Source organism: Myzus persicae, unplaced genomic scaffold (genome assembly GCF_001856785.1).
Source record: "Myzus persicae strain clone G006 unplaced genomic scaffold, MPER_G0061.0, whole genome shotgun sequence".
NCBI lineage: Eukaryota > Metazoa > Arthropoda > Insecta > Hemiptera > Aphididae > Myzus > Myzus persicae.
In genome coordinates, this window is record NW_019103842.1 from 127830 (window position 1) to 152776 (window position 24947).

The 24947-nt window shown below is 32.8% G+C and overlaps 2 protein-coding genes across 5 annotated transcripts in view; one reads left to right on the forward strand and one right to left on the reverse strand.

Annotated features, from left to right (window-relative positions):
- The window catches only part of LOC111035430 (unconventional myosin-Va), a 73518-nt gene that overhangs the window by 27362 nt on the left and 21209 nt on the right, over nucleotides 1–24947 (reverse strand). Inside the window, exon 1 of one of the 4 annotated variants that reach the window (XM_022317039.1) lies at nucleotides 1550–1930. The exons of the other annotated variants lie outside the window; for them this stretch is intronic. Coding sequence (XP_022172731.1) covers nucleotides 1550–1640 — 91 coding nt within the window. The 5' untranslated portion in view covers nucleotides 1641–1930. Of the gene's footprint in view, nucleotides 1–1549; nucleotides 1931–24947 lie in introns of those variants that run through there. 4 annotated transcript variants of the gene reach the window in all.
- On the forward strand, nucleotides 9622–11565 carry LOC111035431. The gene is made up of 2 exons (XM_022317040.1): nucleotides 9622–10159; nucleotides 10228–11565. Exons 1-2 carry the CDS (start codon nucleotides 9889–9891, stop codon nucleotides 11502–11504), a joined length of 1548 nt encoding a protein of 515 aa, XP_022172732.1. The 5' UTR covers nucleotides 9622–9888; the 3' UTR covers nucleotides 11505–11565.

Here is a 24947-nt window from a genome sequence, read left to right on the forward strand (position 1 = left end):
AGCCTAAATACGGTCAATCCTCTATGGTATTCAATATTACGCGTAATAATATTATAACGATGAGCAACGACCGATGTGCACTCGGAATTCAGCGTGACTTTAACGTTTGTTTTATCGAGACGAAAAAAAAAGAAATCAAAATAGCGAACGCTTAGATCCGGCAGACGACAACGACGCAAACCGTAGACCTGCAGAGACGACCCGTATAATAATATGTGCCCTCCAAACCGGACTTCTTAAAGGTCCCGTCCTTGAACGAAACCGCCGTCTGGACCGACGGAGTACACAATATAGAATACCTAATATACATATTATAACGTACGAAATACGAGCATGAACATATATATGAACCATAAAATAATGCCATTGATAAAATTGTTTTTTTTTTTTTTCATACTGAACTCGTGTATTTTGTTTAGGGAAATCTGTGTCTCTCAAATAATATAACTTTAAATATCGGATGAGTTCCTAACGTCTGAAATACTGGATCTTGCACTTAATTTTATTTTAATATCGTTCGGTACAATAATCATGTATTTAATTTTAGTCTTTTTTTTTTTAATGAAGCTGTAATAACTGTTTGAATATTGTTTCAACATATTTCGCATCTTTTATTGTTTTTATCGATATTTCACACACCACACAATCATGTATGCATAAAGTGACGAATTACAGAATACGATTCAAAAATTTACTAATACTAACCATCTTGGTGGAAACGAATTATAAAATAGGAAATATGATTTTATTATCGCATTGAATTCGATAAAAGCAGTGATGCCTTAATATTTAAATAACCCATTTTGGCGAGTCTATCAAATTTTGGTATAGTTTCGTATTTTGTCAAAATATTATATCATAATAATATACCTATAACAAATCGCTTTCCACTATTTGCGGGTGCGTTCGATATGTATGCTTTGTTAAAAATGTGTGATCGTTTAAAAAGTAATTTTGTTCTTGTATATTGTTTCCGTTGATTGATGTTTTGTTCTGTAGCATTTATTATCTTCAAACACGCCAGAAAACCGCACTCTTTATTCCTTGTTGTGGGACAAACGTACATAATTTAAGACATCATTTTCAATGACGTGCCCTTTTCGTTTTTTTTAATACAAATTAAGGCACCTGTCACGCCGCCGGGGTAAGCGATGATACTGTTGTGTAACAATTTCGTCTCTTTCTCAAGGATAACGGTTTTTTTTTACTAGTGTTTTCAACTTTTTGAAATGAACATGCGTATCTATTTAAAAATAATCACCTAACCACATACATATACGCGTCTAATTTATTCTACAATAACTGGCAGACAACACGAATTATAGGGTTGCAGGATTGAAGTCACATGTTTCTCGATACATTACACGATCGGTAGGAATAATTAGCACATAGTACTATAGGATTGACGATCTGAACGACACGAAACGCCAAATTGAATTTCACGGAGACTCACGGAAGTGACAATTATAATAATAATAATAATAATAATAATAATAATGATGACAATAATATCATAATCAAAGTCACCGTATGACGACATTATCGTTACCTTGCAACTTGATCTCCGTCTCCCAGAACTTTTGTAGCTCCGTGAAGTATTTATCAAGTATGAACACCTTAGAATGGCCCACGCTGGCCATCACACCCGAATCCGACGCGGTGGTATACAATATAGGTGTAAGTGTGTGTGTTTCTCTAAGGAACCGCCGTCGTCGTCCGTCGCCAAGTCATCGCGATTCAAGTCACTTGTCCGATTAGTACGTATTAATAAGCTTCCTTAGCGGCCCGACGAGAAGTCGCCGACTTCATCGCAAGTAAACTCACACACAACTGCACATAGAAAATTACGCAAAAAACACGCACGGGCACGCCGAACGGGACACAATCGCACTCCGCGGCGGACGGACACGGACTGCGGCGGCAGCGAGAGAGCTCGGGGCGGCGGCGGACCGACGACCGCGGGAGGATTCTTCAACTATCGAGCACCGGCGGCGGCGCCAACTATCGATATACGGCGACGCTGGCGTGTCTAAAAGGTAGGCGGCAGGACGTACACGACTATGGGCAATCGGAAGGCAGGTATATAAGGTACCAACTCTTCGCGTTTCCATCCCGAGTCGTCTCCTTGTTATTATACCGTGGTCCACGCTGCTCGCTATATTTTTTTACTGCTACTCGGCCGCCCGCGGGGTTAATCAAAATCAAGGTCGTTACCTACCGACTTTCTCGGTTCGATTCTTTTCGTTTATTTTTGTTTTTCCGGAAACCGTATTATAGGTATGCATAGCAAGTGCGCATAATAAACATAGGTGGTACTGCTGTGATGTTAAAGCACTTAAAGGTTCTAACCATATACCGCGATGCCGCGACCGTTGACCGACGTGCCACCGCGGTGCGCGAATATAAACAACAAACGCCTCAACGACACACGCAATTTCCATTGTATCGATGGTATTAACATTAAAATAAGAAATACAATTTTTTGTTAAAAAATTCCCATATATAGATAACGGCTTTCGTGTGATAAGACACACACATATATAGTTTGCTGTAGCAGTATTATAATGTCCTACACATTTAAGATAATTACATAATTATAAAAACTAGCCAGAGTTGTACGTTTTACTAAAACAACAATGTTATGTGACAACAATTATAGTGTTCGGCGTTATCATATTATATTACAACGATATTTATCATGCTCACGTTGTACTTAATAACTTAATATGTGTACAATGATTATTGGTTACCTATATACCTCCATTAAATTATGATAATAACCGTTAATTGTTTTATCGTTGAAAAAATAAATGTGTCAATAAACTGCATTTATAACTATATTATATACTTAAACTTAATGTTATTTTTTCTTGAACTGATTATAATATTCAAATAAAAGGCATACGTGATACGTGAAAACTAGTAAGGAAGACTCTATGACCATATCAATAATTGTCTACTTTTGTGTTTCTATAGAATATAGATGTTATCTATTAATCTACGAGCCATGAAATATAACCAATTACCAATGCTTTGACAGTATCTGTTATACTGAGGCCTAATTATTGGATTCGTGAAGATGAAAAAAATAGTTACACATTTCATCCATGGAATGGCAATAAGACAATGATGTTCAAGTGTGTAAGATACATATAAAAATATGTTGGCTAAAAATTAATAGTTATTATAATGTTATCAGTACAGCAACAATAATTGCGAAGAATAGACCCGCTGAACGATGGGTATAATATAATGTATTCAATTTATAAATTATGGATATAGAAACCTAAAAACAGACAAAATGTCACTAAAGAATGGCAAATAGTATTAAATGATAAATGACAATGGAATTTAATAATTTATTAATATTTTGCCTACCTGTAACACTTATATTATGTTATCTATAAATCTAGATAGTTTCTAGTTTCAACTGTGGCAATTTGTGTAGTATAAGATGCATAATTAAAAGGCCACAACAATATTACAGGTGCATACTACATTTCATAAATATTCGATATTAAAAAAGTTGTGATATCGAACAATGTAAAGAAACAACGGGATTCTGGATCATCGAATACGTTTTTTTTAATTTATATTTTTCAGATGAATGTTTAATTGGAAATTAAAAACAAATGCTCGTGTAAGTAAGTAATATTATATTATTTTGCCTAGAAAATTGATTACATGTATAAAATTTAAAGAGTTTTCCAACTCTTATTAGTTTTTTATTTTGTATCTAAACTTGAATAATACAATGCGCAGTGCAATAAGTTTAAGTTTCAAAGATAATTATTGTGTACACATAATACACAAAGTCATATTCTTTAGGTATACCTAAATAGATTTAAAGATAAATTTGTAATAATTCTAGTCTAATTGAAATAGCATTTATATACATCATAATAGTACTTATGTATGTTACTAAAGTTTTTAGTTATAAAATGTATTTAAATAACTTATCAATGTTGCAAAAACATCATATGATTTAAATTTAATAAGCTCAGAACATAAAATTGCATTATTTATTTCATTATTTTTTTATAAAAACATAATTCATAGTGATGCACTTATACAAATAAAATGAAAAATACGTAAAAAATAAATACTTTTGTAAACAGAAGAGTGTTAGATTGGTAAATAAATATATTTTCACTTAGGTATTTAACGGTATTTCGGATTACGTGTTGTTAAATGTTTGATTTTGATAAAGAATAAGGTGTTTTTGGGGCACAGTCGGGGTGATTAAGCCGTCGGATTACCAACAAGCACACTGAGAGTTAACTATAAAATACTGAAATAAATGTATGGTGTAAAGCTGTAAAAACAAAAATCTATTTACATAAAAAGAAAAAATCATTATCATCTAGGATGTATAATTTGTTAATCACAGAGGTTTTCAGAACTTATAATAATTTGAACATAAACTGTATAGCTTTTAGCTTATATAATTTATAATTTATAAGTATATTATATATACCTACGTTAGTATCAAATCGCCAAATGATATGATTTTAATTTTGATTTTGAATGACGATTCAAAACTCTTAGCCCCCATACACAATTAATATTTTGAATCGTCCTAAATAATAAATTATAACTCTCAGCATTTATTGAAGATTCCTGGTTGAAATGTGGCGAAACAAGTCCCTATACATCGTGTACTCAAGTATACAAATAATGTACAAAATATGCACCGATGTGCAATAGCACCTCCTACAATCTACATGTTACAGAAATCTATAGGACAGTTGGACTTGTAAGTTTGCCACGGTTACATGTTAACTATCCCCAAACGTTAATTCATTGAATACAATATTTATTTTTTCGGACATCGACATTTCTTTGTCTCTACTAAACAAAAATATACATTATGTAGGTACATAATTTGGTAATAATATTGGCTATTATTGCATAAAAATTAGTTGTGATATTACATGTTTTGCTGCAGTGCATTTATATTCAGGATAATAATTTTATTTGAAAGAGCAGTATCTAAGAAAATACAAGGAATTTAAAACACTTATTTTTAAATGCTTTATAGCATATGTATTACTATGATAATCAGTATTTGTTCTTAAAATGTTAAGAACACCTTATAAGTTCTAATTAGAAATAATTATACGTAGAGACGTAAGATAATATACGTGGTTCACAATAGAAAAATCAGAAATCACGTTGTATAAATGTTATAAGTTATAACTTATAAGTTATATTCGTAAATCATAATATAATACATACACATGCGACTCGTAGCGTTTATAATATAAATACATACATAGTAAATACAGTTTTTTCACAATATAGTGTATACTCATTCTGGCGGGGGCGGGTTTTTAAATTAGATTTATCCAATTATTTTAATCCCGTGCATGTATATATATATACATACACATCTGTCTCTTTAAAATGTTATATTATAACGTATTATGTAAATTCCATATTATGCACTAGTCTATATAATAGTCTAGTATACTTTGTTGCTCAGGAAAGCGTACATTTATTACATATAAATAGAGCAAACCTATATATATATTATTATAATATGCGTTGTACGCTTTAAGTGCATAAGTATATAATGCGAGTCGACAAACGCTTATATTATTATGATACTCGGACTTATTTAAATAAGAAACCTCAGCGCAATAAATAGAGGGATCGGAAAGCTCGAATACATTTATCGGCAGAATATACATATAATTATAATAGTGTTTAACGTTAATTTTTTTTTGTTATTCTCCGTCCACTATACATCGGTAATGACTGGAATGGAACTGACAGCACGACATAAAAAATTATTAGTTTATAATTATACCTATATGTGCCTATATATTATATAAATATAAATATAATATATAAAATGTGTTGAATAATAATATTATTAAGTCCTATTATAATATTGTATTATATATATTAGATATTATATATATATATATATTATGTAATTATATTGTATATGTTCTAAACGTTATAGGTCGGTGACGAGTACAATTGAATGAATATTGTGTTTGTGTATGCATCGAAATCTTCGTGAATCGTGATAAGGTACACCTATATATATGACAATACAGCGTTGTACCTATCTTTCAAAATTTTTATAATTGAATACAATATTATGAATGTTAAGAAATAAATTTCGTTTATTTATTAAAGTATCTGTTTTAAATGAAGAATTGTACTTTAAAAAAAACGTATAATATAATAAACTACGTTTATGAATGAGAAGAGTGTGTGTACCTATACTGCATAATATAGGTATTGTATTGTGTACACGGGGTGCATAAATAAAAAAAGTAATCGACAACGATTTTGAACACTAAAAAACGATTTAAATGTTAATTCAAACAACGCGATTGAAATATATGTTATTTTATAGGATACCTATGCCTGTTTATCGTGTGTGAGTTATTCGACGAATTGAAATACACGTATAATATGTATTTCTAAATGTTTTCTATAATCATAAAATCAAATCCTATTATTCATTTCCAAGTGAGTATTTTAACCCATACCAAACCCGAAATACCGAATGTACGCAGTCGAATGAATATTTTCATTATTATTATATTTGCCATTAGGTACATTATTTCGTTGGAAAACACGACCACGCGATGAAAAAATTTGAGTTATAAAGTCTGCAGAGTTCAGTAGGTATAAAATTTCACGGTACTCATTGATACTCACATAGTACATTATATCGTACAATGATAATTGTCACGGGCACCTATAATAATATTATATATTGTTAAACGCGCTGCTGCAGATGTGGCGAGCATTTTTGGCGCACAACAATTTTGCGACCGATTCAATTTTTTTCCGTCGTCTCGACCCTCTTCCACTGCCAGCATTATAGACTCGATTTTTTCTCGTCGGATCGTTTCACGTTTTTTCGTCTCGCTCGGTCACAGCGAGCGTACCTATAAGTCTGGTGCGGAGAGACCGCACTTGTCGACCTTTTCGGAATGCATGAACGGGCCTATTATACGTGTGTTATATCTATATACGATACACTGAATAGCAGCTCCCCGCCCCCGAAAAAAGAAAACGAACGTTCGGTGGTGTAATAATAATGATAATATAATATACACGCAGAGTGCAGACCGGGAAACATCGATGTTGCGCTGCACGACAGCGGCTGAGGCAGTAACTAGAGACGACATCGATGTTTTTCGTATCTGCCATTATATACACCTGTCCAGGGCCACACATACGTATACGAGATCACCCGACTCACACACACACACACACACACACATATATGTATATATGCATATCGTATACCTGTACACACGACGATATATAAATATACACGATGAGTGTATGCGGCGAGTGGTTGTAAGAATCGGTCCTGTGATGTTGCAGAGGGGGCAGTCGTTGGGAGGACGGTGGTGGGGACGGCGGCGCACAGACTCCTATAGCCGGGTACGAAACAGGTTTTGAACAAACAAGAAATAAAACATAAAAAAAAAAAGAATAAAAATAATAATGAGAAAGAGAACATAGCATAATACCTGCGCCTTGGGTATTTCTTCGAACTCTCTTTCACCTCTACCACGGGCCGCCGCCGCCGCCGACGCCGCCGCCGCCTCCGTGACGGTAGAACCGAATGGAGAGAAACACCTTATCTCCTCCCCACCGGCCTTTCCTTAATATAAAATATACCATATATATATATATAATGCGCGCGCGTGTGTGTGTGTGTGTGCGTGTGTGTGTGTGTGTGTGTGTTGTGTATACGTATACGCGGGGAATGTTTATACTCGTATAATAGGCATACACGAATATCGGATATACATTATGTGTATGGGTAGGTACGTCGAATATATATATATATATTATATAGTACGAGTAGCCGTATATAATATAATAATATAATAATATAATACGACTGTTTTTACTGCATCCGAGGCTGGAGAGCCTCCGCCGAGAAAATTATCGACGTGCCACTATATAGGTACTTCTATATAATAATAATATAATTTAATATAATGAACGAGCGGCGGCCTACTGGGACGACTTAACGGTTTGTAGCCTCGCGACTTTCGAGGCAATCGCCGCGTTTTATTCCTTCCGCGCTCACTGAACACCGAGTCATCGACAGGATGATCGTCTTTGACGACGACGACTCATCGACTCATCTTTATCCTTATACCGCCTTTTGTATTTCGCCTGTAAGGCTGTACCCGACCGTTTTGTCTGGAAGTAAGTGCCTAGTAATAGTTATGAGTTATGACGTATACATCACCGAATATTTACGACTGTAGGCGTGTATTTTCATTGATGTTTGTCGGCCGTCCAAATATGATGTACAATCCGTCATTCCGGTCGTCGAAAATCATGAAAATCGGACAACCGTCCCAATAATATTATTGTTGTTGTACGGGCGTCCGTCTTTTGCTCGCGCAGTCGAGAAAACCGTCGTAACGGTCGAGTCTCCGACCAGAGAAACGGCTTCCGATCGGACGATATTAATAATAAGAAAATATGCGTAGGTGCGGTACACACAGCGAATTAAATAATGTATACGGCAAGCGTATACTCGGCTACGAAATTGATTTCCCGAAGACGGGTATACATTTTATTGCCACATAAACAACGTTTTTGCACTCAACCGTGGCCTACAAGTCATTTAATAATAATAATAATAATAATAATTGATAGATGCTCCGCGGTCGTCGGTTAACGAACGAAAAACGGAACTATTTCGTTTCGTTCTTGCAGAATGTGTACGCATAATGTTATATTATGATATTATGCTTTCACGAGGATAATAATTTCTCACTAACGTTAGCGCAATATATTAAAATATTATTATAATACCCCTGTACGAGAAAACCGCTGCAAGTCGTTACGCGTCGGGTTGTTTAAAACAAAATTGTTTTGTATTCGCTCGCGTCGTCGTTATTATTATTACCATTATTATAATATGGTGTTATTAATCATTATCATTATACACATGTATAGGTACGTGCCCGGCGTGATGTATAATTAATATCATTATCCGCGTATTTCGAACACGCATGTGCATAATATATAATATACCAGGTGTACTTGTACATTAAAATAATATAATGTGTGCGTAGAGTCGTAGGTAAGGTAAATAATACGCTACTCGTGCGACACGCTCGTTTCGAAAAGCAGTCTCGGGCGATCTGCCGATACAGAACTCTTGCAGTCGCCAACCGTACACAATATAATGATATTTTAGTGTCATATCGGCCTTTTTGAGGAGAGGGGGGATTAGTTTTAATTAAATATCGTTTCGATCCAGAACCAAATCTCTTACCCCCTCAATAGAACACCACACAATATTATTATACTTGATTGTTTTCAGGTCTACGGCAGTGCTAATATAATATTATTGTTTTTCGTAAGCTTCGTCCTTAAACTATTTAGCCACGCGTTTGTTTAAACACTAATTTCTAAAAAGTTACATAAAACCAATAACTCAACAACTACGTGAAAAATAATATAATAATGAGCGTTGAGGTGTTTTATTTTGAGGACCCGTCAAATCACTCAAATGACAAGACCTCGGGAAACGAGAGAGTGATGCAAAATGAATCCCGGACGAAAAGTCCGGGGACAAAAAGTCCGGAATGAAAAAAGTTGGACTAAAAGTCCGGAATGAAAAAAGTTGGACTAAAAGTCCGGATTTATTTTTTGATTGCCGGACAAAAAATATACAAAAATATAACGGAAATCCACTATAGTTTGGTAGGTAGGTACCTATATGGCTATATCTATCTAATGTTTATCGCGGCAGTATGTCAACAGTTTATCTACCATACCTAACTCATAAGATTATACCTACATACTACAATAAGTAATAACGATAATCAATATTATTACCCCGATTATAATATATTATATAGGTACCTATATAGTATCATGTACATTTATCTCATCGATATAATCGATTTCATAAGGGACGTAGCGGACGTGAATTATAAATTGAATTTGTCACTTTGTCAGTATATCCCGAGACGCTATTTAGTTGAGATGGAGGTTGAAATGGAGGTTTTTGTAATAAAAGAAAATAAAAAAATTATATTTAACGGATATGCATATACGGTTCATCATAATCTAGTAACAAGTATTCGGTGGAAATGTTCCAATAAAATTTCAAAACAATGTCCGGGCATTTTAGTAACTTCCAATGGTAAGCTTAAAAAATTAAAAAAATTATATTTTATATTTTTAATAAAACACGTTTAAACATTTAATTAGATTATAAAAATCCAACAATTGAAGTTGAACATTCGCATGCTGGTGATGAGAATTTAGAAACAGTTGAAAAAGCCAAGGCTGAAATGTTAAAACGTGTTTCAACATTTTCAACGTCAACTCCTTCACAAATTTTCGCTGAAGTAATAAATCAGGTGCCAGAGCAGGCTTTAACATCTTTCGCAAATGAAGAAACAACCAAAAGAATGTTACGGCGTCAAAAAAATAAAGGTAATCCCAAAAAACCATCATGTTTGTCAGAACTTACAATTAATAATGAATGGGCAATGTACAAAGACGAACGATTTTTGCTTTTTGATAATGGTCCGGGATCGAATGAGCGAATAATAATTTTTTCATTGGATGAAGGATTAGTTCATTTATCAGAGGCAGATACATGGTTCTGCGATGGTAACTTTAAATTATGTCCCGAATTTTTTTTGCAATTATATGTCATTAGAGTTAAAAAGTATGACAAATTTATTACCCCAATATTTTGTTTACTTCAAAAAAAAACTCGTAGTACATATGAAGAAATGTTCACTGCAATATTCAATAAATGTTCCGAAAATAATGTTTATCCCGATCCTAAGATAATGAACATGGACTTTGAACAAGCTGTTATTCAAGCAGCAAAAACAGTAATTGGGGAACATTTGATAATACAAGGTTGTTTTTATCATTTGTGCCAAAGCACTCATAGAAAATTACAAGAGTTAGGATTACAAAATAAATACAATCATGACAACGTGTTTAGCCATTATTGTAGTATGATCGATGGCTTAGCTTTTTTGCCGGTGCAAAAAGTGATTGAAGGCATGAAGTACTTAAAATCAATTTGTGCACCCGATAATACGGATATAATTGATTATTTTGATTCCACATATGTTACTGGAACATATAGAAAAGTCGGGGTTTCAAAATTCAGACGGAATAAGCCATTGTACCCCCCTGAAACATGGAACGTACACGAGGCTACATTACACTCCAGACACCGTACAAATAATATTTGTGAAAGCTGGAACAATAGATTTGCGCATTTAATCGGGCATAGTCATCCAACAATTTGGAAGTTGATTAATAAATTTCGTGAGGAAGTGGGGGTAGATAAAGCTAAAATAGCATTACATGATATGGAACCAGTAAGAAAAAAAAAACACGGAACAGAAAAAAATGTAAAATTACAATATTTATGTAGGAAAATTGTTAATAACGAGTTAACAATAGCAGAATTTTTAAATAGGATTGGTCATTGCTTAAGAAAAAGGAATGTATTTTAAATTATTATTGTTATTATAAATGTAGACTAGATTTTTTATTATTGACATAGAAATTATTATTGTAGACTAGATTTTTTATTATTGACATAGAAATTATTATTGTAGACTAGATTTTTTAAAACTTATAACTTTTTAAAAAAATATTATTATTGTATTGACATCGACAATCATTTCTTAGGGAAACGTATTGTATATCAAATTATTATTATTATTATTATTATTATTGTATTGGCAAACGTAATGTTTATGAAAATTTAATTTGTAAGATTGCTGTAGGTAAGTATAATACAAATGTATATTACATGTATATAATATCTATATATAAAAAAAATATAACTAAAAATATTTATAATTATAACTTAAAAATAGTATTATATTATAATTAGGTATAAACTTAATAGACAATTTTGTATTTTCGGACTTTTTGTCCGACAGTAAAAATGTACTCGGACTTTTTGTCCGGCAATCAAAAAATAAATCCGGACTTTTAGTCCAACTTTTTTCATTCCGGACTTTTTGTCCCCGGACTTTTTGACCGATTACCATGCAAAATATACTTGGGTTGAATCGTTTCGTCGCCATGTACAATCGTATCTTAGTGAACCGAGGAGAAAAAAATGGTTTGATCGAAAATTCGACGGGCGAAAATGAAAAAGTCGCCGATGACCGCGTTTCCTTCACACTTTTCGTGATTGGCCATGAGAATAGATATACCATAAACAATAATCAATATAGACAGCAATTGTATCGATCGCACGATGATCAAGCGGTATACTCGCAAACCGCGATCATTTCCGTCGTCTGTCGGTCAGTCGATGTCTTCCACGAGTGTGTACTATTGAATAGTATGGTGTCTGATTATTAGGCGTCATTTGTCCTGCGGGCCGCCTCCCACGAGATGTGATATCTCTCGAACCGATGATTTCAAACGATTCTTTCTACAGTCAATTATCCGCTCATCATTCACTTTCTTTATAGCTCTCTTCCGACCAGATCTGACACGGTGCGAAATGTAATAAAATAAATACTTAGGCACATATTGTACACTGCAGTGTCATTCCATGTAAAACGTGTTAATTTCACTACCTATACAATATTCAAATTAATAACTACCCGAACAAGAGTTAATATTTCCACCCCTGTAATAGTGAGTGCCGCAGTGATTCTGGAAATTAAAACTACTCTGAAGACGACGGGACCTGGTGCTCGGTGTCCTGACTTCGGAGATCAATGTTACCAAATAAATATAAACATTATATAATAAACAGCATATTTTTTGTTCTATTAAAATATGATACGATACCGAGTACAATAAGTAATAATTATAAAGATACATTTGAAGAGGGTGAGCATCGTGAAGTTTTAGCACCTGGACCTCGAAATCGTAATTACGTGAAATGGTACATAATATCCATTGGCATTGTATAGTAAATAATATAGCATATACTGCAGGTGCGTTTATGTGAATAAAAATTCGTTAATAACGTTCAGTTGGTCAGTGATATCACTTCGCGTGGCATACAGCTGGTGAACTCCAGACACCTTATATACATAATATTACATTATTACACAGCATAATGTATATTAATAGCTGCACGCAATACGCCCGAACACCGCCCACTAAAGTACCGGGAGATTCACTATCTCCAACCATGAGCACCCTCATTTTTTTTACATTAATAATGAATATATTATTCAAATTCTGATTTTTGGAATTTATGAGTACACTTGAAGATTATATTTTCAAATATTAAAATTTTTTTATTTCATTTAAGAACACCTTGTAACTAACTTCTTTTTTTCAAAGAAGAACAACCTTTCTTTACCAAGTAACATATTAAGCAGATGATTTTTTTTTAAATTGATATATTAATTAAAGGGTTTTGAATTGAATTTTAAATAATTTTCAAATGTTTAGGTATATAAATCAAAATTCGAACTAGTTGTAGCTTTTGAGTTTCTAAAGTGTATGCACATGCACCTACTAAGGTCCAGGGATACAAGTCTGTGATCATGGGTTTAATGATATTGGAAGCATATGATGATTAGAAAATTATAGAAACGTCTTAGCAGAAGGTATATAGATGAATAAGAGGTCTTTAACTCAAAAATATTTTTAAATGTTTGTTGTATCTTAAATACTAGATTTAGATCGATTATAATAATTATTTATTGATTATACTAGATATTTATGGTAACACATATTTTAATTTTGTACTTCAAGTAAAACAAGTATAAATGATTATATTATCATTAGTACATACAATTTAATAACTCGCAAAAACTCATCTGTCAAATTGATTAAGATCCACAAATATTTTTAAAAAATCTTCTGCTGAAACAATTTATAGTAAAGGGAGGATGTAAAGATACTCATTTGAAAAAAAATAAGTTTATATGAAAAGTCCTAATACATTATGGTTTTAAGAAAACTAAAAATTTAAAGAACCGGAATTTGAATAACCTTATTATTAAAGGATAAAAGGGGCGGTTTTCAAACGTAGTGAATCCCCCTGAGTATATAATGGGTATATATACATAGTATACATTCGTATATAGTTATATTATATTGAATCATTAAACGATTTTAAACGGTCAAGCCCTGGATTCTGAGTTAACTTGTCACACACCACGCAATAACATATGCGTATTATACCGTCTCATAATATTAGAATGACGCGTACAGGTGGTAATTTAATTCTTCCGACATCATCGACCGCTGTGATAATACGTATAATATTATTGTTTCAGAACATAATATTATCGTCGTGCGTGCCCGCGGTTCACGTTTTAAAGAACGAACAACAACGATAAATAAAAAAAATGCCACCCGCTGTTTACGCATTTGAATATTATGAATAATATTATAATATATAGCTGGTACACAATAATATTATCGTGTACGTGAGTGTACAGTACGATGTGTAGGTACCTTATTCCTGCTATTTCCTGGCCGCGCGGGTACTTCCATCTCCGCCGTCGTCAAAATAAAAAGTCATCGTGTTATCAATATACTTTGTCGAACGGTGAGGAGACAGGCAATACACGCGAGAGATATATAATATACACAATATACATAACGTATTGTAAAAATCTCCGAAGAAATGTTTGTGTGTCGATCTTAGAGCTGAGACTATATCGATATAATACTAAACATCAAATTCCGACCGTAAAGCGTGTTTCTTCAGCATCAATAATTTTCTGCTACAGCGTACTAACGTTCTAGAATCTATAGATGATTCATACTATAGGTATCATTTATCTATTATTATAAATAATCGAAGCTGTCCCGATTGACTGACTGATTGACTGACCAACTTAGAGCCTAATAACTATGATATAGCTATAGAGACTTGAAATGTGTGTAGTACTTTCATACCATCATATGTCAGAGTGCACTGAGAAAGGATTTTTCAAAATTGGCATTTTGAAGAAGTGCACGAATGTCACACAAGAATTTTGAAATGCACGATGAAAATCCAAAAAATTATTATTGTTTATAAATATTTGCGATTGAACATTGCAGATTACAGATCATAATAGTAATAGTAGAAATACGTTTTTTGTTTTGATTGTTCATTCTGCCAATAATAGCTTGAAAATGTAACACTAGGTTCCTCAAGTAGTTGATATTGATTTCAATAAATCTAAAAAATGTATTTGCACAATTTTTTTTTATAGATATTTGAAGTCTAAATCAAAACGAAATTACAGTTATTTAAACATATTAAACGTGAAATACATTTCTTACAGCAATATAAATATATCATACAATATTTCAGAATCATTTTTGAGTGCAACGATTTATCGCTGAATTAAAATTTAACACACACCATCGCATTGACTTACTCAAAGACGAGGTACACTCTATAGTCTACATCAACTGTATACACAGTATATACATATAGCAGAGACGTTATACCTACTTTCCCCCTTTTTTTTGTTTATAATCAAGCTGTGCATGATGATTTTAAATAAAAATAAACAAATATATCATACTTTTATAATGTACAATACATATACGTTTCGTGTTTATAATAGTTTATTAAACATTGACGAACGTTTAATTGCCTCAACCAAAAAGCACGTGTACAATGAAGAGGAATAACGAAATAGTAGAATTTATTAAAAAAAAAAAAATGGTATTTTACTGTTTAAAATGTTCTAAGTTACTAAATCACTTTGTATAACCCAGCTAGGTGTTAATTGAAATAAATTATCTAAATTTTTTTTAGCCGAATATCGTTGTTATTTTTCTCCAAATTTACTTAAAAATGTTATAGTTAAATATATCATTTGTTACAGGACTATCCATTTATAAATAAACTATGGCATTTAAACGTTAACTGAACATTTTGTGAAAACCAAATAAATATGATTTCAAAGGTAAAATGTAGTAAGGACCTACGTTATGTAGAATATTGTTCGCATAAACGACAAATAAATACCTTAGAATCAAAGCCCGGCTTATGTCATTATGATTTTGTCTTGATCATGGCCGCACTCGTGATATATCAACGCCGCCGTACTATGTGTGCTGATTAACGAGGTATATCTAACAAACCTAGCATCTTAATTTTTTCTACTGGCTAAACCATAATAATAATAATAATAATAATAATAATAATAATAAGTAATCATACTACTACGAACTATTCATTACGCGTATGATTAACTGTAATATATAACATTTAATAACATGCTACCTATAATACTCGACCGATATAATATGATATACCTATTACATCCGTACTCGTTTCATACTTTGCGCGTTGTAAATACGTTTGCACGGGAACGGTGTGGTATACATTTTGTGTATAATTCGTACGTAATATCAATAATAATAATAATAATAATAATAATACAACGTTGTTAAAAAAACAAAAAACAAACTCATAATAAGGAAATATTAACCATTCAGTGATACTACAATGTAATACAAACACTGTATTATTAAAACTGATATTATTATGGAGTAATGATAATTACAACATTTTTAAGGTATATAATCTGGAAATGTGTAGGTACATAATAATATATTGAAAACCGAACAAATGTGTGCCTTTCGACGTCGATCAGAGACCATCACTGAGACTAGGCACCTATACAAAATAATTCAACAGTACCATTTTCCCCGTTTCAATAACCGACGCTGTAGGTACTTAGTATTCAAATTTATTGGGATTCTGCAGTTTCTGTTTTTTTTTTCGTGGAAAAGAAAAGCGGTCGTCTACCATTATATCGGTTGCGGGCTGCACTGTCGTCGACCCAAAGGACTTTAACGACGGGTTCCAGCTCCTATATCTGCAGTGGTACGTGTATGGTAAGTGGGTTATTGACATTTCCAGAAGGTCTGCGCGGCGGCGATATCACACAGTGTCCGCGCACAGCCTTCGGCGGCCACTGCTAACTGGTTTCCACGACCCATGTGTGTTGTTATGTGTACTATTACTATACATTATACTTTATTATTTATTATTTTCCAAAACGAGTTTTGCGGATTAGAAAAATGGGCCTAAAACACGATTATCCGGGTACCGTAATAACGTAAACGTATAAAGGGGATTTTTATCCATCGGAAAAGGTGTCTGAAAAATAAAAAATAATAAAAAAACATGTCTGCTGCCACCGCTGAAAGAAACGGAAAAAAAATGCAAAATTGATAGGTAGGTAGTAGGTACGTAGACGTCGTACACAGTCACACAGTATTTATCTTATACAGCATGCACCGTACGCTCGCGCCATCACACTTACACGTCTTGTTCACACCCGGATGTGTGCGGAATACTGTCTTTGAAGTATTGACGACGATATTATAATATTATGTAGGTACGTAAATATAACTATTTGTGTGCGTTCGCTCGCAAAAAGTGATAACCGACGGCTTGCTGTTGCCTGTTTGTGACGTCGACCGCATAGCGTATCTATTTAGAAGTCCTAACTAGTAGTATACGTTTGCCACATGAATCGCAAATACACTCCTATAAAATGCGATTGCGATAATGGTCGCTTATATATTATAATATGATACACTACGAAACTCGTTTCAAACAGATGCCCATCGGTTTGATTAATTATTTTATTATTCGTCTTCCTCGACTTGCGTGTTAATGGTCAATGGGTACAAGATTGAAGATATATACAGAGTGGTTCGCCAAGTATATTCACCCCGTATAGTTATTTTAATACCTAACGATTTTATTCATTTCGTATAGTTTCGAGAATTTTCAAGTTCAAATGGTCAAGAACCGAATTTTAAAGTACTGTGATTTATCTACCGTTTGTTCTGTGACAGTACCTTCCAAATTATTTTTTTTCGAGTGATAGGTACACCGTACACCCCTTTTAAATTCAAGACATATTCTTTGAAAATGTTGACGCATTGAAATCAAATTTTGCACTAGAGGTTTCAGCGTTATTAAACATTATACACATAGTTGTATAGATTTTCAACATTCGTCAACAACTTCTTCAAATTTATATTTACCTAGATGCATAAAGATTTCAAAAAAATCATTAGCTTAAAAACTTATAATTTGCCTGCAAGCTTATCATTTGGAAAAATATTTTTGTACCATTATACAAAACACTTCTTAAATGGTTACTACAATTTTAATAGTATTTGAAAATATGGCTTTTCAATAGACACTTAAAAAATGCATGATTATCAGATAAAAACCGGAGCAGGACTATGCTTGGAGAATCACTCAAAAGTAAAATAAAAATATAGGTACTAGTACTCGAAAGTGTATATAGTATAAGGATTTAACGTTGGACATAATATTATACAAAATGTATATAATATTATACAAGTATTGTGTATACGGTATACGATATGAGAACGTTATAAAATAATGTACACACTATCATAATAAAGTAATACAGCTGATGTATTTTGAAGACCAGCCAAATAAAAGGACCACACACTCGTGTGTTTTTTTTCTATACCCCGCTTATTATGTGGATACGTTAGTACCCCATGTACGGAGGTTGGGGTGGGTGGTGTCTCAAACACCAAACTAGATTGAGATTTAAGCAACCGTAAACAAAATCAAATCGGTAATTACTTTCTGAAAAGAATAACATATGATAATATTATAACATATACAGTGTACTTGTACTCACAAGACTGTTTATAGAGGTTTTTATTATTATTATTGTTTCGGGTGTGAGTCATATTATGAGAACCGACAAACCCTTTTCATTAAAAAAAAAAATATATTCTAGACGGGTAGGTTTCCTGTAAACACGATTGTCTCGGATAGGACGTCTTCAAAGATTGATTTTACGTCCAACTACACAAAACTGGTTATGTTGAATATTTATTTTTAACATATATGTACACAATATATTACACACATGGCGTAAATAGTGTGTGATTAAAAATGTGCAGCACATAAATTAATTAGATTTATGTAACGTGAACATTTGTTTGATGTATAAACTTATGGAAATGTTTTTAATGCATCGGAGAAATCGAAATCGACACAAACGGTCGACTATAGAGGATCCACGGACACTGTGTTTCAGGGCACTTGACTCACTCCGCTTATCTGACTGAACTTGGAAGTATAATCAAAGGTAGGTAAGTTCATGAAAACAATTAAGTTGAGTTAGATAAGATAAGTCAACGTTATAAAAACGTTAAGCTATTAGTGTATACATAGTTAACAAACAATAACACTCGAAAAGTTTAAAGTTAATATGGAGACAATTATTAGTTAGTTATATATAAATTTCTATAAGGGAATATAATTCATTTAACAATGTGGGGACATACCAATATTAATATATACTATAATTTAGACAGTTTCATATCATTATATTATAATTTATATTAGTTTTAAAATCACAAGTAAATACTTCTTATAGTATTATTTTGTGATTGTTACAATGTTACATATACTTTATGTATTTGTAACATATTTATTGTTTTAGTTGAATAATTTATAGCATGTTTGCATTCAATAATAAAAATTATTATTATAACATAACTCAAAATTTAAAATCAGCTGTATGTTTTTTTAACCTCAATATTAGAACAACATGAGAGAAATACGAGTAATCACGAACATACTTCGTAATTGAAAATCTCATTTGCCACAAGGCAAGATATAGTTAATTACAACTCCTCAGTGAAGTTCTTCCATCATGAAGAAAATATACATTTTGGACTTGTTCCAAACTAAGGGAGTTATACGTTTGTTGGAACGACCAATACCAAGACATATAATAAAATACATAATATACGAATAATTACAGGTGTATGAACAGTGTCTCCCGCAAATTTAAATTAATGTCGGTGTGATTTTTGATGCTGAAAATCTGATTTTAGTCTATCGTATTAACGCAACTATAAAAATTTTCCAGGTGTAAAATTATTGATTTATCTACCAGCCATTATCTATCTCTCGTCGTGTCGAAAGAATTAATGAGGCATGTTTAACGGTATCAGTTCGTAAAAATAGTAATGTACGTCTGACTCAAATAACGAAATAAATGTGAAAATACACTTTTAAATAAATTATCCATCGACGATGTTAATGTTCATAATCTTAAATTTACGAGGCAAGTCTTACATGAATAATATTTAAATCTCACGCCATAATACCTAAACATTGTCATAAATTATAATTAATATTAAACTAAATATGCCTACACTTTACTGTTGTTTCACTCGTCGTGCCGTCGTTTGTAATTTCATAGGAGGAGTATAATATTATAACATTATCCAAAAATATATATTTTGTATGTTATACATCGGTGTTGTAAAAATTATAAACACTAGGTGAAGAAATCGAAGTAATGGAAAAACGTTAACGGTAAGTACCTAATATTATTATTTGTCTGAAATCAAATGGATTTGGCGGACACAGTTTGAAAAATATACGTATTTCAATAACTATTGATCTGCAGCGTTCTTCACGGCGGTGGTAGGTTTATACAGGCGTACGATTATAGATGTCCTCACACGAATGCGCTTTGACACTGGATAATGTATTTTATGGGGGTATTACAAAAAAAAAATCCAACGAGAGCCGAACGATATTATTAATATTTAACAGTCTCTTTGTGTTTGCACGTAGGCATCTACACACACACGCACACACACACACACGCACGATATATATACGTCCGAGAAATCGCAGGTTTAAACGGAAAAATAAAAACCGGTAGTATGTGTATAGATGTAAAGTGAATAGGTACGCGTAGTACACATAGTGCATAATATATTATTGTTAGCCCGAGGAGACCTAAGTCGTACAATGACCATATAGGAGTATATATTATAAATTGTAATACATTGTGCCTACAATTATGTGTATGTACATTGTACATGCATATTATATGCGAGTGGCGATTGTGTGCGAAAAGTCCATCCTTGCTTTTATAAAGTGGCCTCCACTCTGGGGGGTTGGATGGGACAAATGTCCCGGGTGGAACAATTTTTAAGAGTGGCATTAATATTATATTATTGTAACGATAGCTTTCGAAATACTAAGAGTACATACAATAAACATCGTATTGTGTGTTTTTCGGATTGTTCAGTAATCCGTATACAGACGTTAAGAATTATTATCCGATATATCCTATCTAGTATGTAAGTGAATATGGAATCAAAAACCTTTTTTTCATTCTGTAAAAGCGGAATTTTAATGGTTTACTCACAGTATGTCGGCATCTATCCATCTCATTAAGTTTTAAACTTACTGCGACAGCAAACGCATATGTACGATAATTATAGTAGAAGAATTAATTTTCAATCAAAATAATAAAATAAATTTATTTTCTTTTATAAGATTTGGATCAAAAAATATTTCTCCCCGAGATTTATCACCTTTCAAAAATTATATTTTGATATGACGGGCCCGAGTTTTGAGATTTATGCTTGATTCTGGTGTCTGAAATTATTATCAAACATTTAGGGACATCCTAAAATAAGTGTTCTTGAAGATCATTATTCTCGTGGAGTATACTTATTATTGAAATTAGTTGAAAATTGAATGATATAGATGTCGTAATAAGTATATCCTTAAAAATACTGAATTCGCCAAACGCGATATAGGTTTTTGATTCCATTTACTGGAAGTTATTGACATAACGAGAATATGAGATTATTATCAAAGTGTGTACTAGATACTAGTGGTAACCTGAAGCATAATTCTTGGATTTGGCTAAATGTGACTATAGGTATATACTATATACTATTACATAAACACAACCTTAGACTTATTTTTAAAGTCTCCAATATCATGATACTATAATATTATCTTGACAATGGACAAACAAATGAAAATGAGGGCAAAATATAGATTTTCTCTTTGGTGCATATATATTATATACTATAAGCTTCGCAATCGTTGCAGACTTTGGAGGTCGTGGGTCGGATTCTCAGAAATCACGGCATCGCGTCGAAACTACGACGGCGAGCTTCGATTATGGAATATACGAGAATAACGAAAGCATATACTTAAATATATGATTATATGAACATTATCTATAATATTATCATAATATCTGGCGAGAAAACCGGGAGCAGTATGATGTACACGCATGAGCTGGAGTTCACACATCACACTCTCCGAGTCTCTGAGATGTGCATTCTTCGATACTGTACATGTATAAACGTTCACAATGTATAATGTGCATATATTATATACGTATGACACCGCATCTGTCATACTCCACCCTCCACTCATTAGTCACTGCATATAGGCCTGTGAAGCAACAGGCGTTCAGGGGGTTACCAAAATATTGTACATGCGCGTGCCACCAACATTGTTACTTATAGACCAGTTTTAAAATGTAATTATAAATTGCGGTCTACGGAAAACCAAAAAAATTTAAATATAATTTTATTCTCTGCAGTTTAAGAGGGGCCAGGAATGTACGATCGAGGGGTAGATTGATTTTAGAAGTCAAATCTCTTTTCAAAAAAATATTTTCTTATACACAATAGTTTTACGAAAAGTTATTGTTATTTATGTATTTAACGAACATTTTTTAAATTAACACGAATAAAAATAGTGAATTTTTATAAATAAGACCTAAACAAGTTCCAATACACTGACAATATACACCGACACTAATTTTGAAATCAGATTTTTTTTGCTGATTTATTTATCCTTCGGCCACATTTCAAATTTATTATTAACGAAAAGAAAAATTCCCACTTGAAATTTAGAAAACAATTTTGTTTTTTTAGAAATTTCAATAGAAAAACGATAGTATTAACATTTTTTTACAATTCTGGCTCAAAGGATTCAAAATAGACATCATAATAATAAATCCAAACATGTTTTCAAAATTATTATCGGAGTAATACTCAACCATTCAAATCAGTACACTGGAACGCGTATAGGTCTACATAATTCACTCAAAAAAACGTTAGGTTCCTAATGTGGAACCCTCTTGAAAAGCTACAAACTTGAACAATAATCTAAAAAAAACTATGTTACAAATTTACAGCTTTTAAGTGATAGCATAATAATATTAAGGCACAAAAATCAAATCTTTTTTTGACCCAAATCAGCTGCTACCTGTTTGACGGTCAATATTATGTTCTGCTCTCCACCCGCGAGTATGAGATCTATATATATATATGTATATATTTATAAAATTATAATATAGAATTTTAATCGATTTCGAAAGCTTCGCGACAGTGCGGCCGTGTGGGTTTCGAGTCAGCCGCCGCAGACACGACACGGAGTTTCGCATACGTATAAATGTATAATATTATTTATATATCATATTATTATAGGTGTATACGTTTTATGATCTCGAACGTTTCGATATTTAAATTTTCATTACATCCGATGCGTATCTGCGAACGTAATATAATATAATGGCGTGTTTGTGTCGCTATAACCCGGCACATACACTCGTTTATAATGTGCACACGCACGCACGTTTAGACGTCTCGCGAACATAACACTCGATCACGACCAAATATATTATGTTATTATATTATGTTGAGTTTGTCGCGAGCGTTCAAGTTTTATTGATTTTACCACGAAGATTTCTGGCATTCACCGTACTCATTACACGTTTTCATCTCGCACCGTCCAATCGGAGGTACACGTAAAATGTTATAATATGCGAAGCTTATCGACTAATTTTCATATACGTATAATACATTAGATAATATACACTTCACGCACTGGGGCACTGAGATTCTAGAGTCGATTTATTTACAACAGTCCGTACAGTCTATACACATCGTTGTTATTAAACATATTTTTATTATAATAATCACATTAACGTGTATTGCCGTATTGGTTTCGATTGATACATTTCCAATGTACAGGTACCAATATATAGAGTAGGTATCATATATTATAAGCACATTATTTGTTGGCTTCATAAAAATATGTATTCATATTCTTTGAATCATACTTCAACTGTCAACTATAAGCCGTACAGGAAGAAGTATGTAGAATTCAAAATAAATATTAAAATATCAATACTTATACTTAAGACATTGGTATGATTTTATTTAGAAATGTGATATCGTATTCGCTTCAACTATTCATAATATTATGTTTATTTAAACCGATTCAGCGATACGGGTACTTGGATAACGTGTCCGCCAATGAATATTTTACATTTTTAAAAAGGACGAAATACGTTCGGAAGGGTATGTACAAATATCGTAATTCGTTCAATATATATATATATATGTACAGCAGCAGATCTACTTCTTAAATATCACGCGAGTTCACTGCTCATATAAATATTACTCGATTAAAAACGATTTCGTTTTGTTTTCGGTTGCTCGACACGACACGGCGCACGAAGGAAGAACAGACATATATTATCTAGTATAATAATAATAATACCTAATAATATATAAACGTAACGCAATACCTACAACAGAAATATTATAATATTGATGTGGCTGTATTATGTTACACTCACGTTTACCAAAATCGTATTCAAGACGGATGAAAACGACTTCGAGACGACATAGGCAGGTACGCTGCAGAGAATACAAATTGCCGTTGACGGTATAGTGTTTTAATTTGACATCGGTTCACATGAGGCATAAATCTGTTACGGCCAGGAGAAATGTATACACAGATATTTGTCGAATCTAATGATACTCATTTCGTACTAATCACGTCTTCGCCGGAATGCGCCTGTGCTCAATCGTACGCGTACAACTGCAGCTTCTGCATTATACCCATACACAGTATTACATTATAAGTAGGTATCCAGTATATTATGTTATTATGTGTGTGTGTGTGTGCGCGTGTGTGTGTAACCGCACAGATATTATTCCATCTTGTTTTGATACCCGAGGCTGATTCGTTAATTGCTCACTTTTAATTCGCGCGTTCGAAACGTTGGTCGGTACGAGTACAATGTTTTCGTATAAGCTTCGTATGGTTTGTTTATATTGTTGTTGGATCGCGGCACGCAGAATCTGAGTGCTTTCGGACC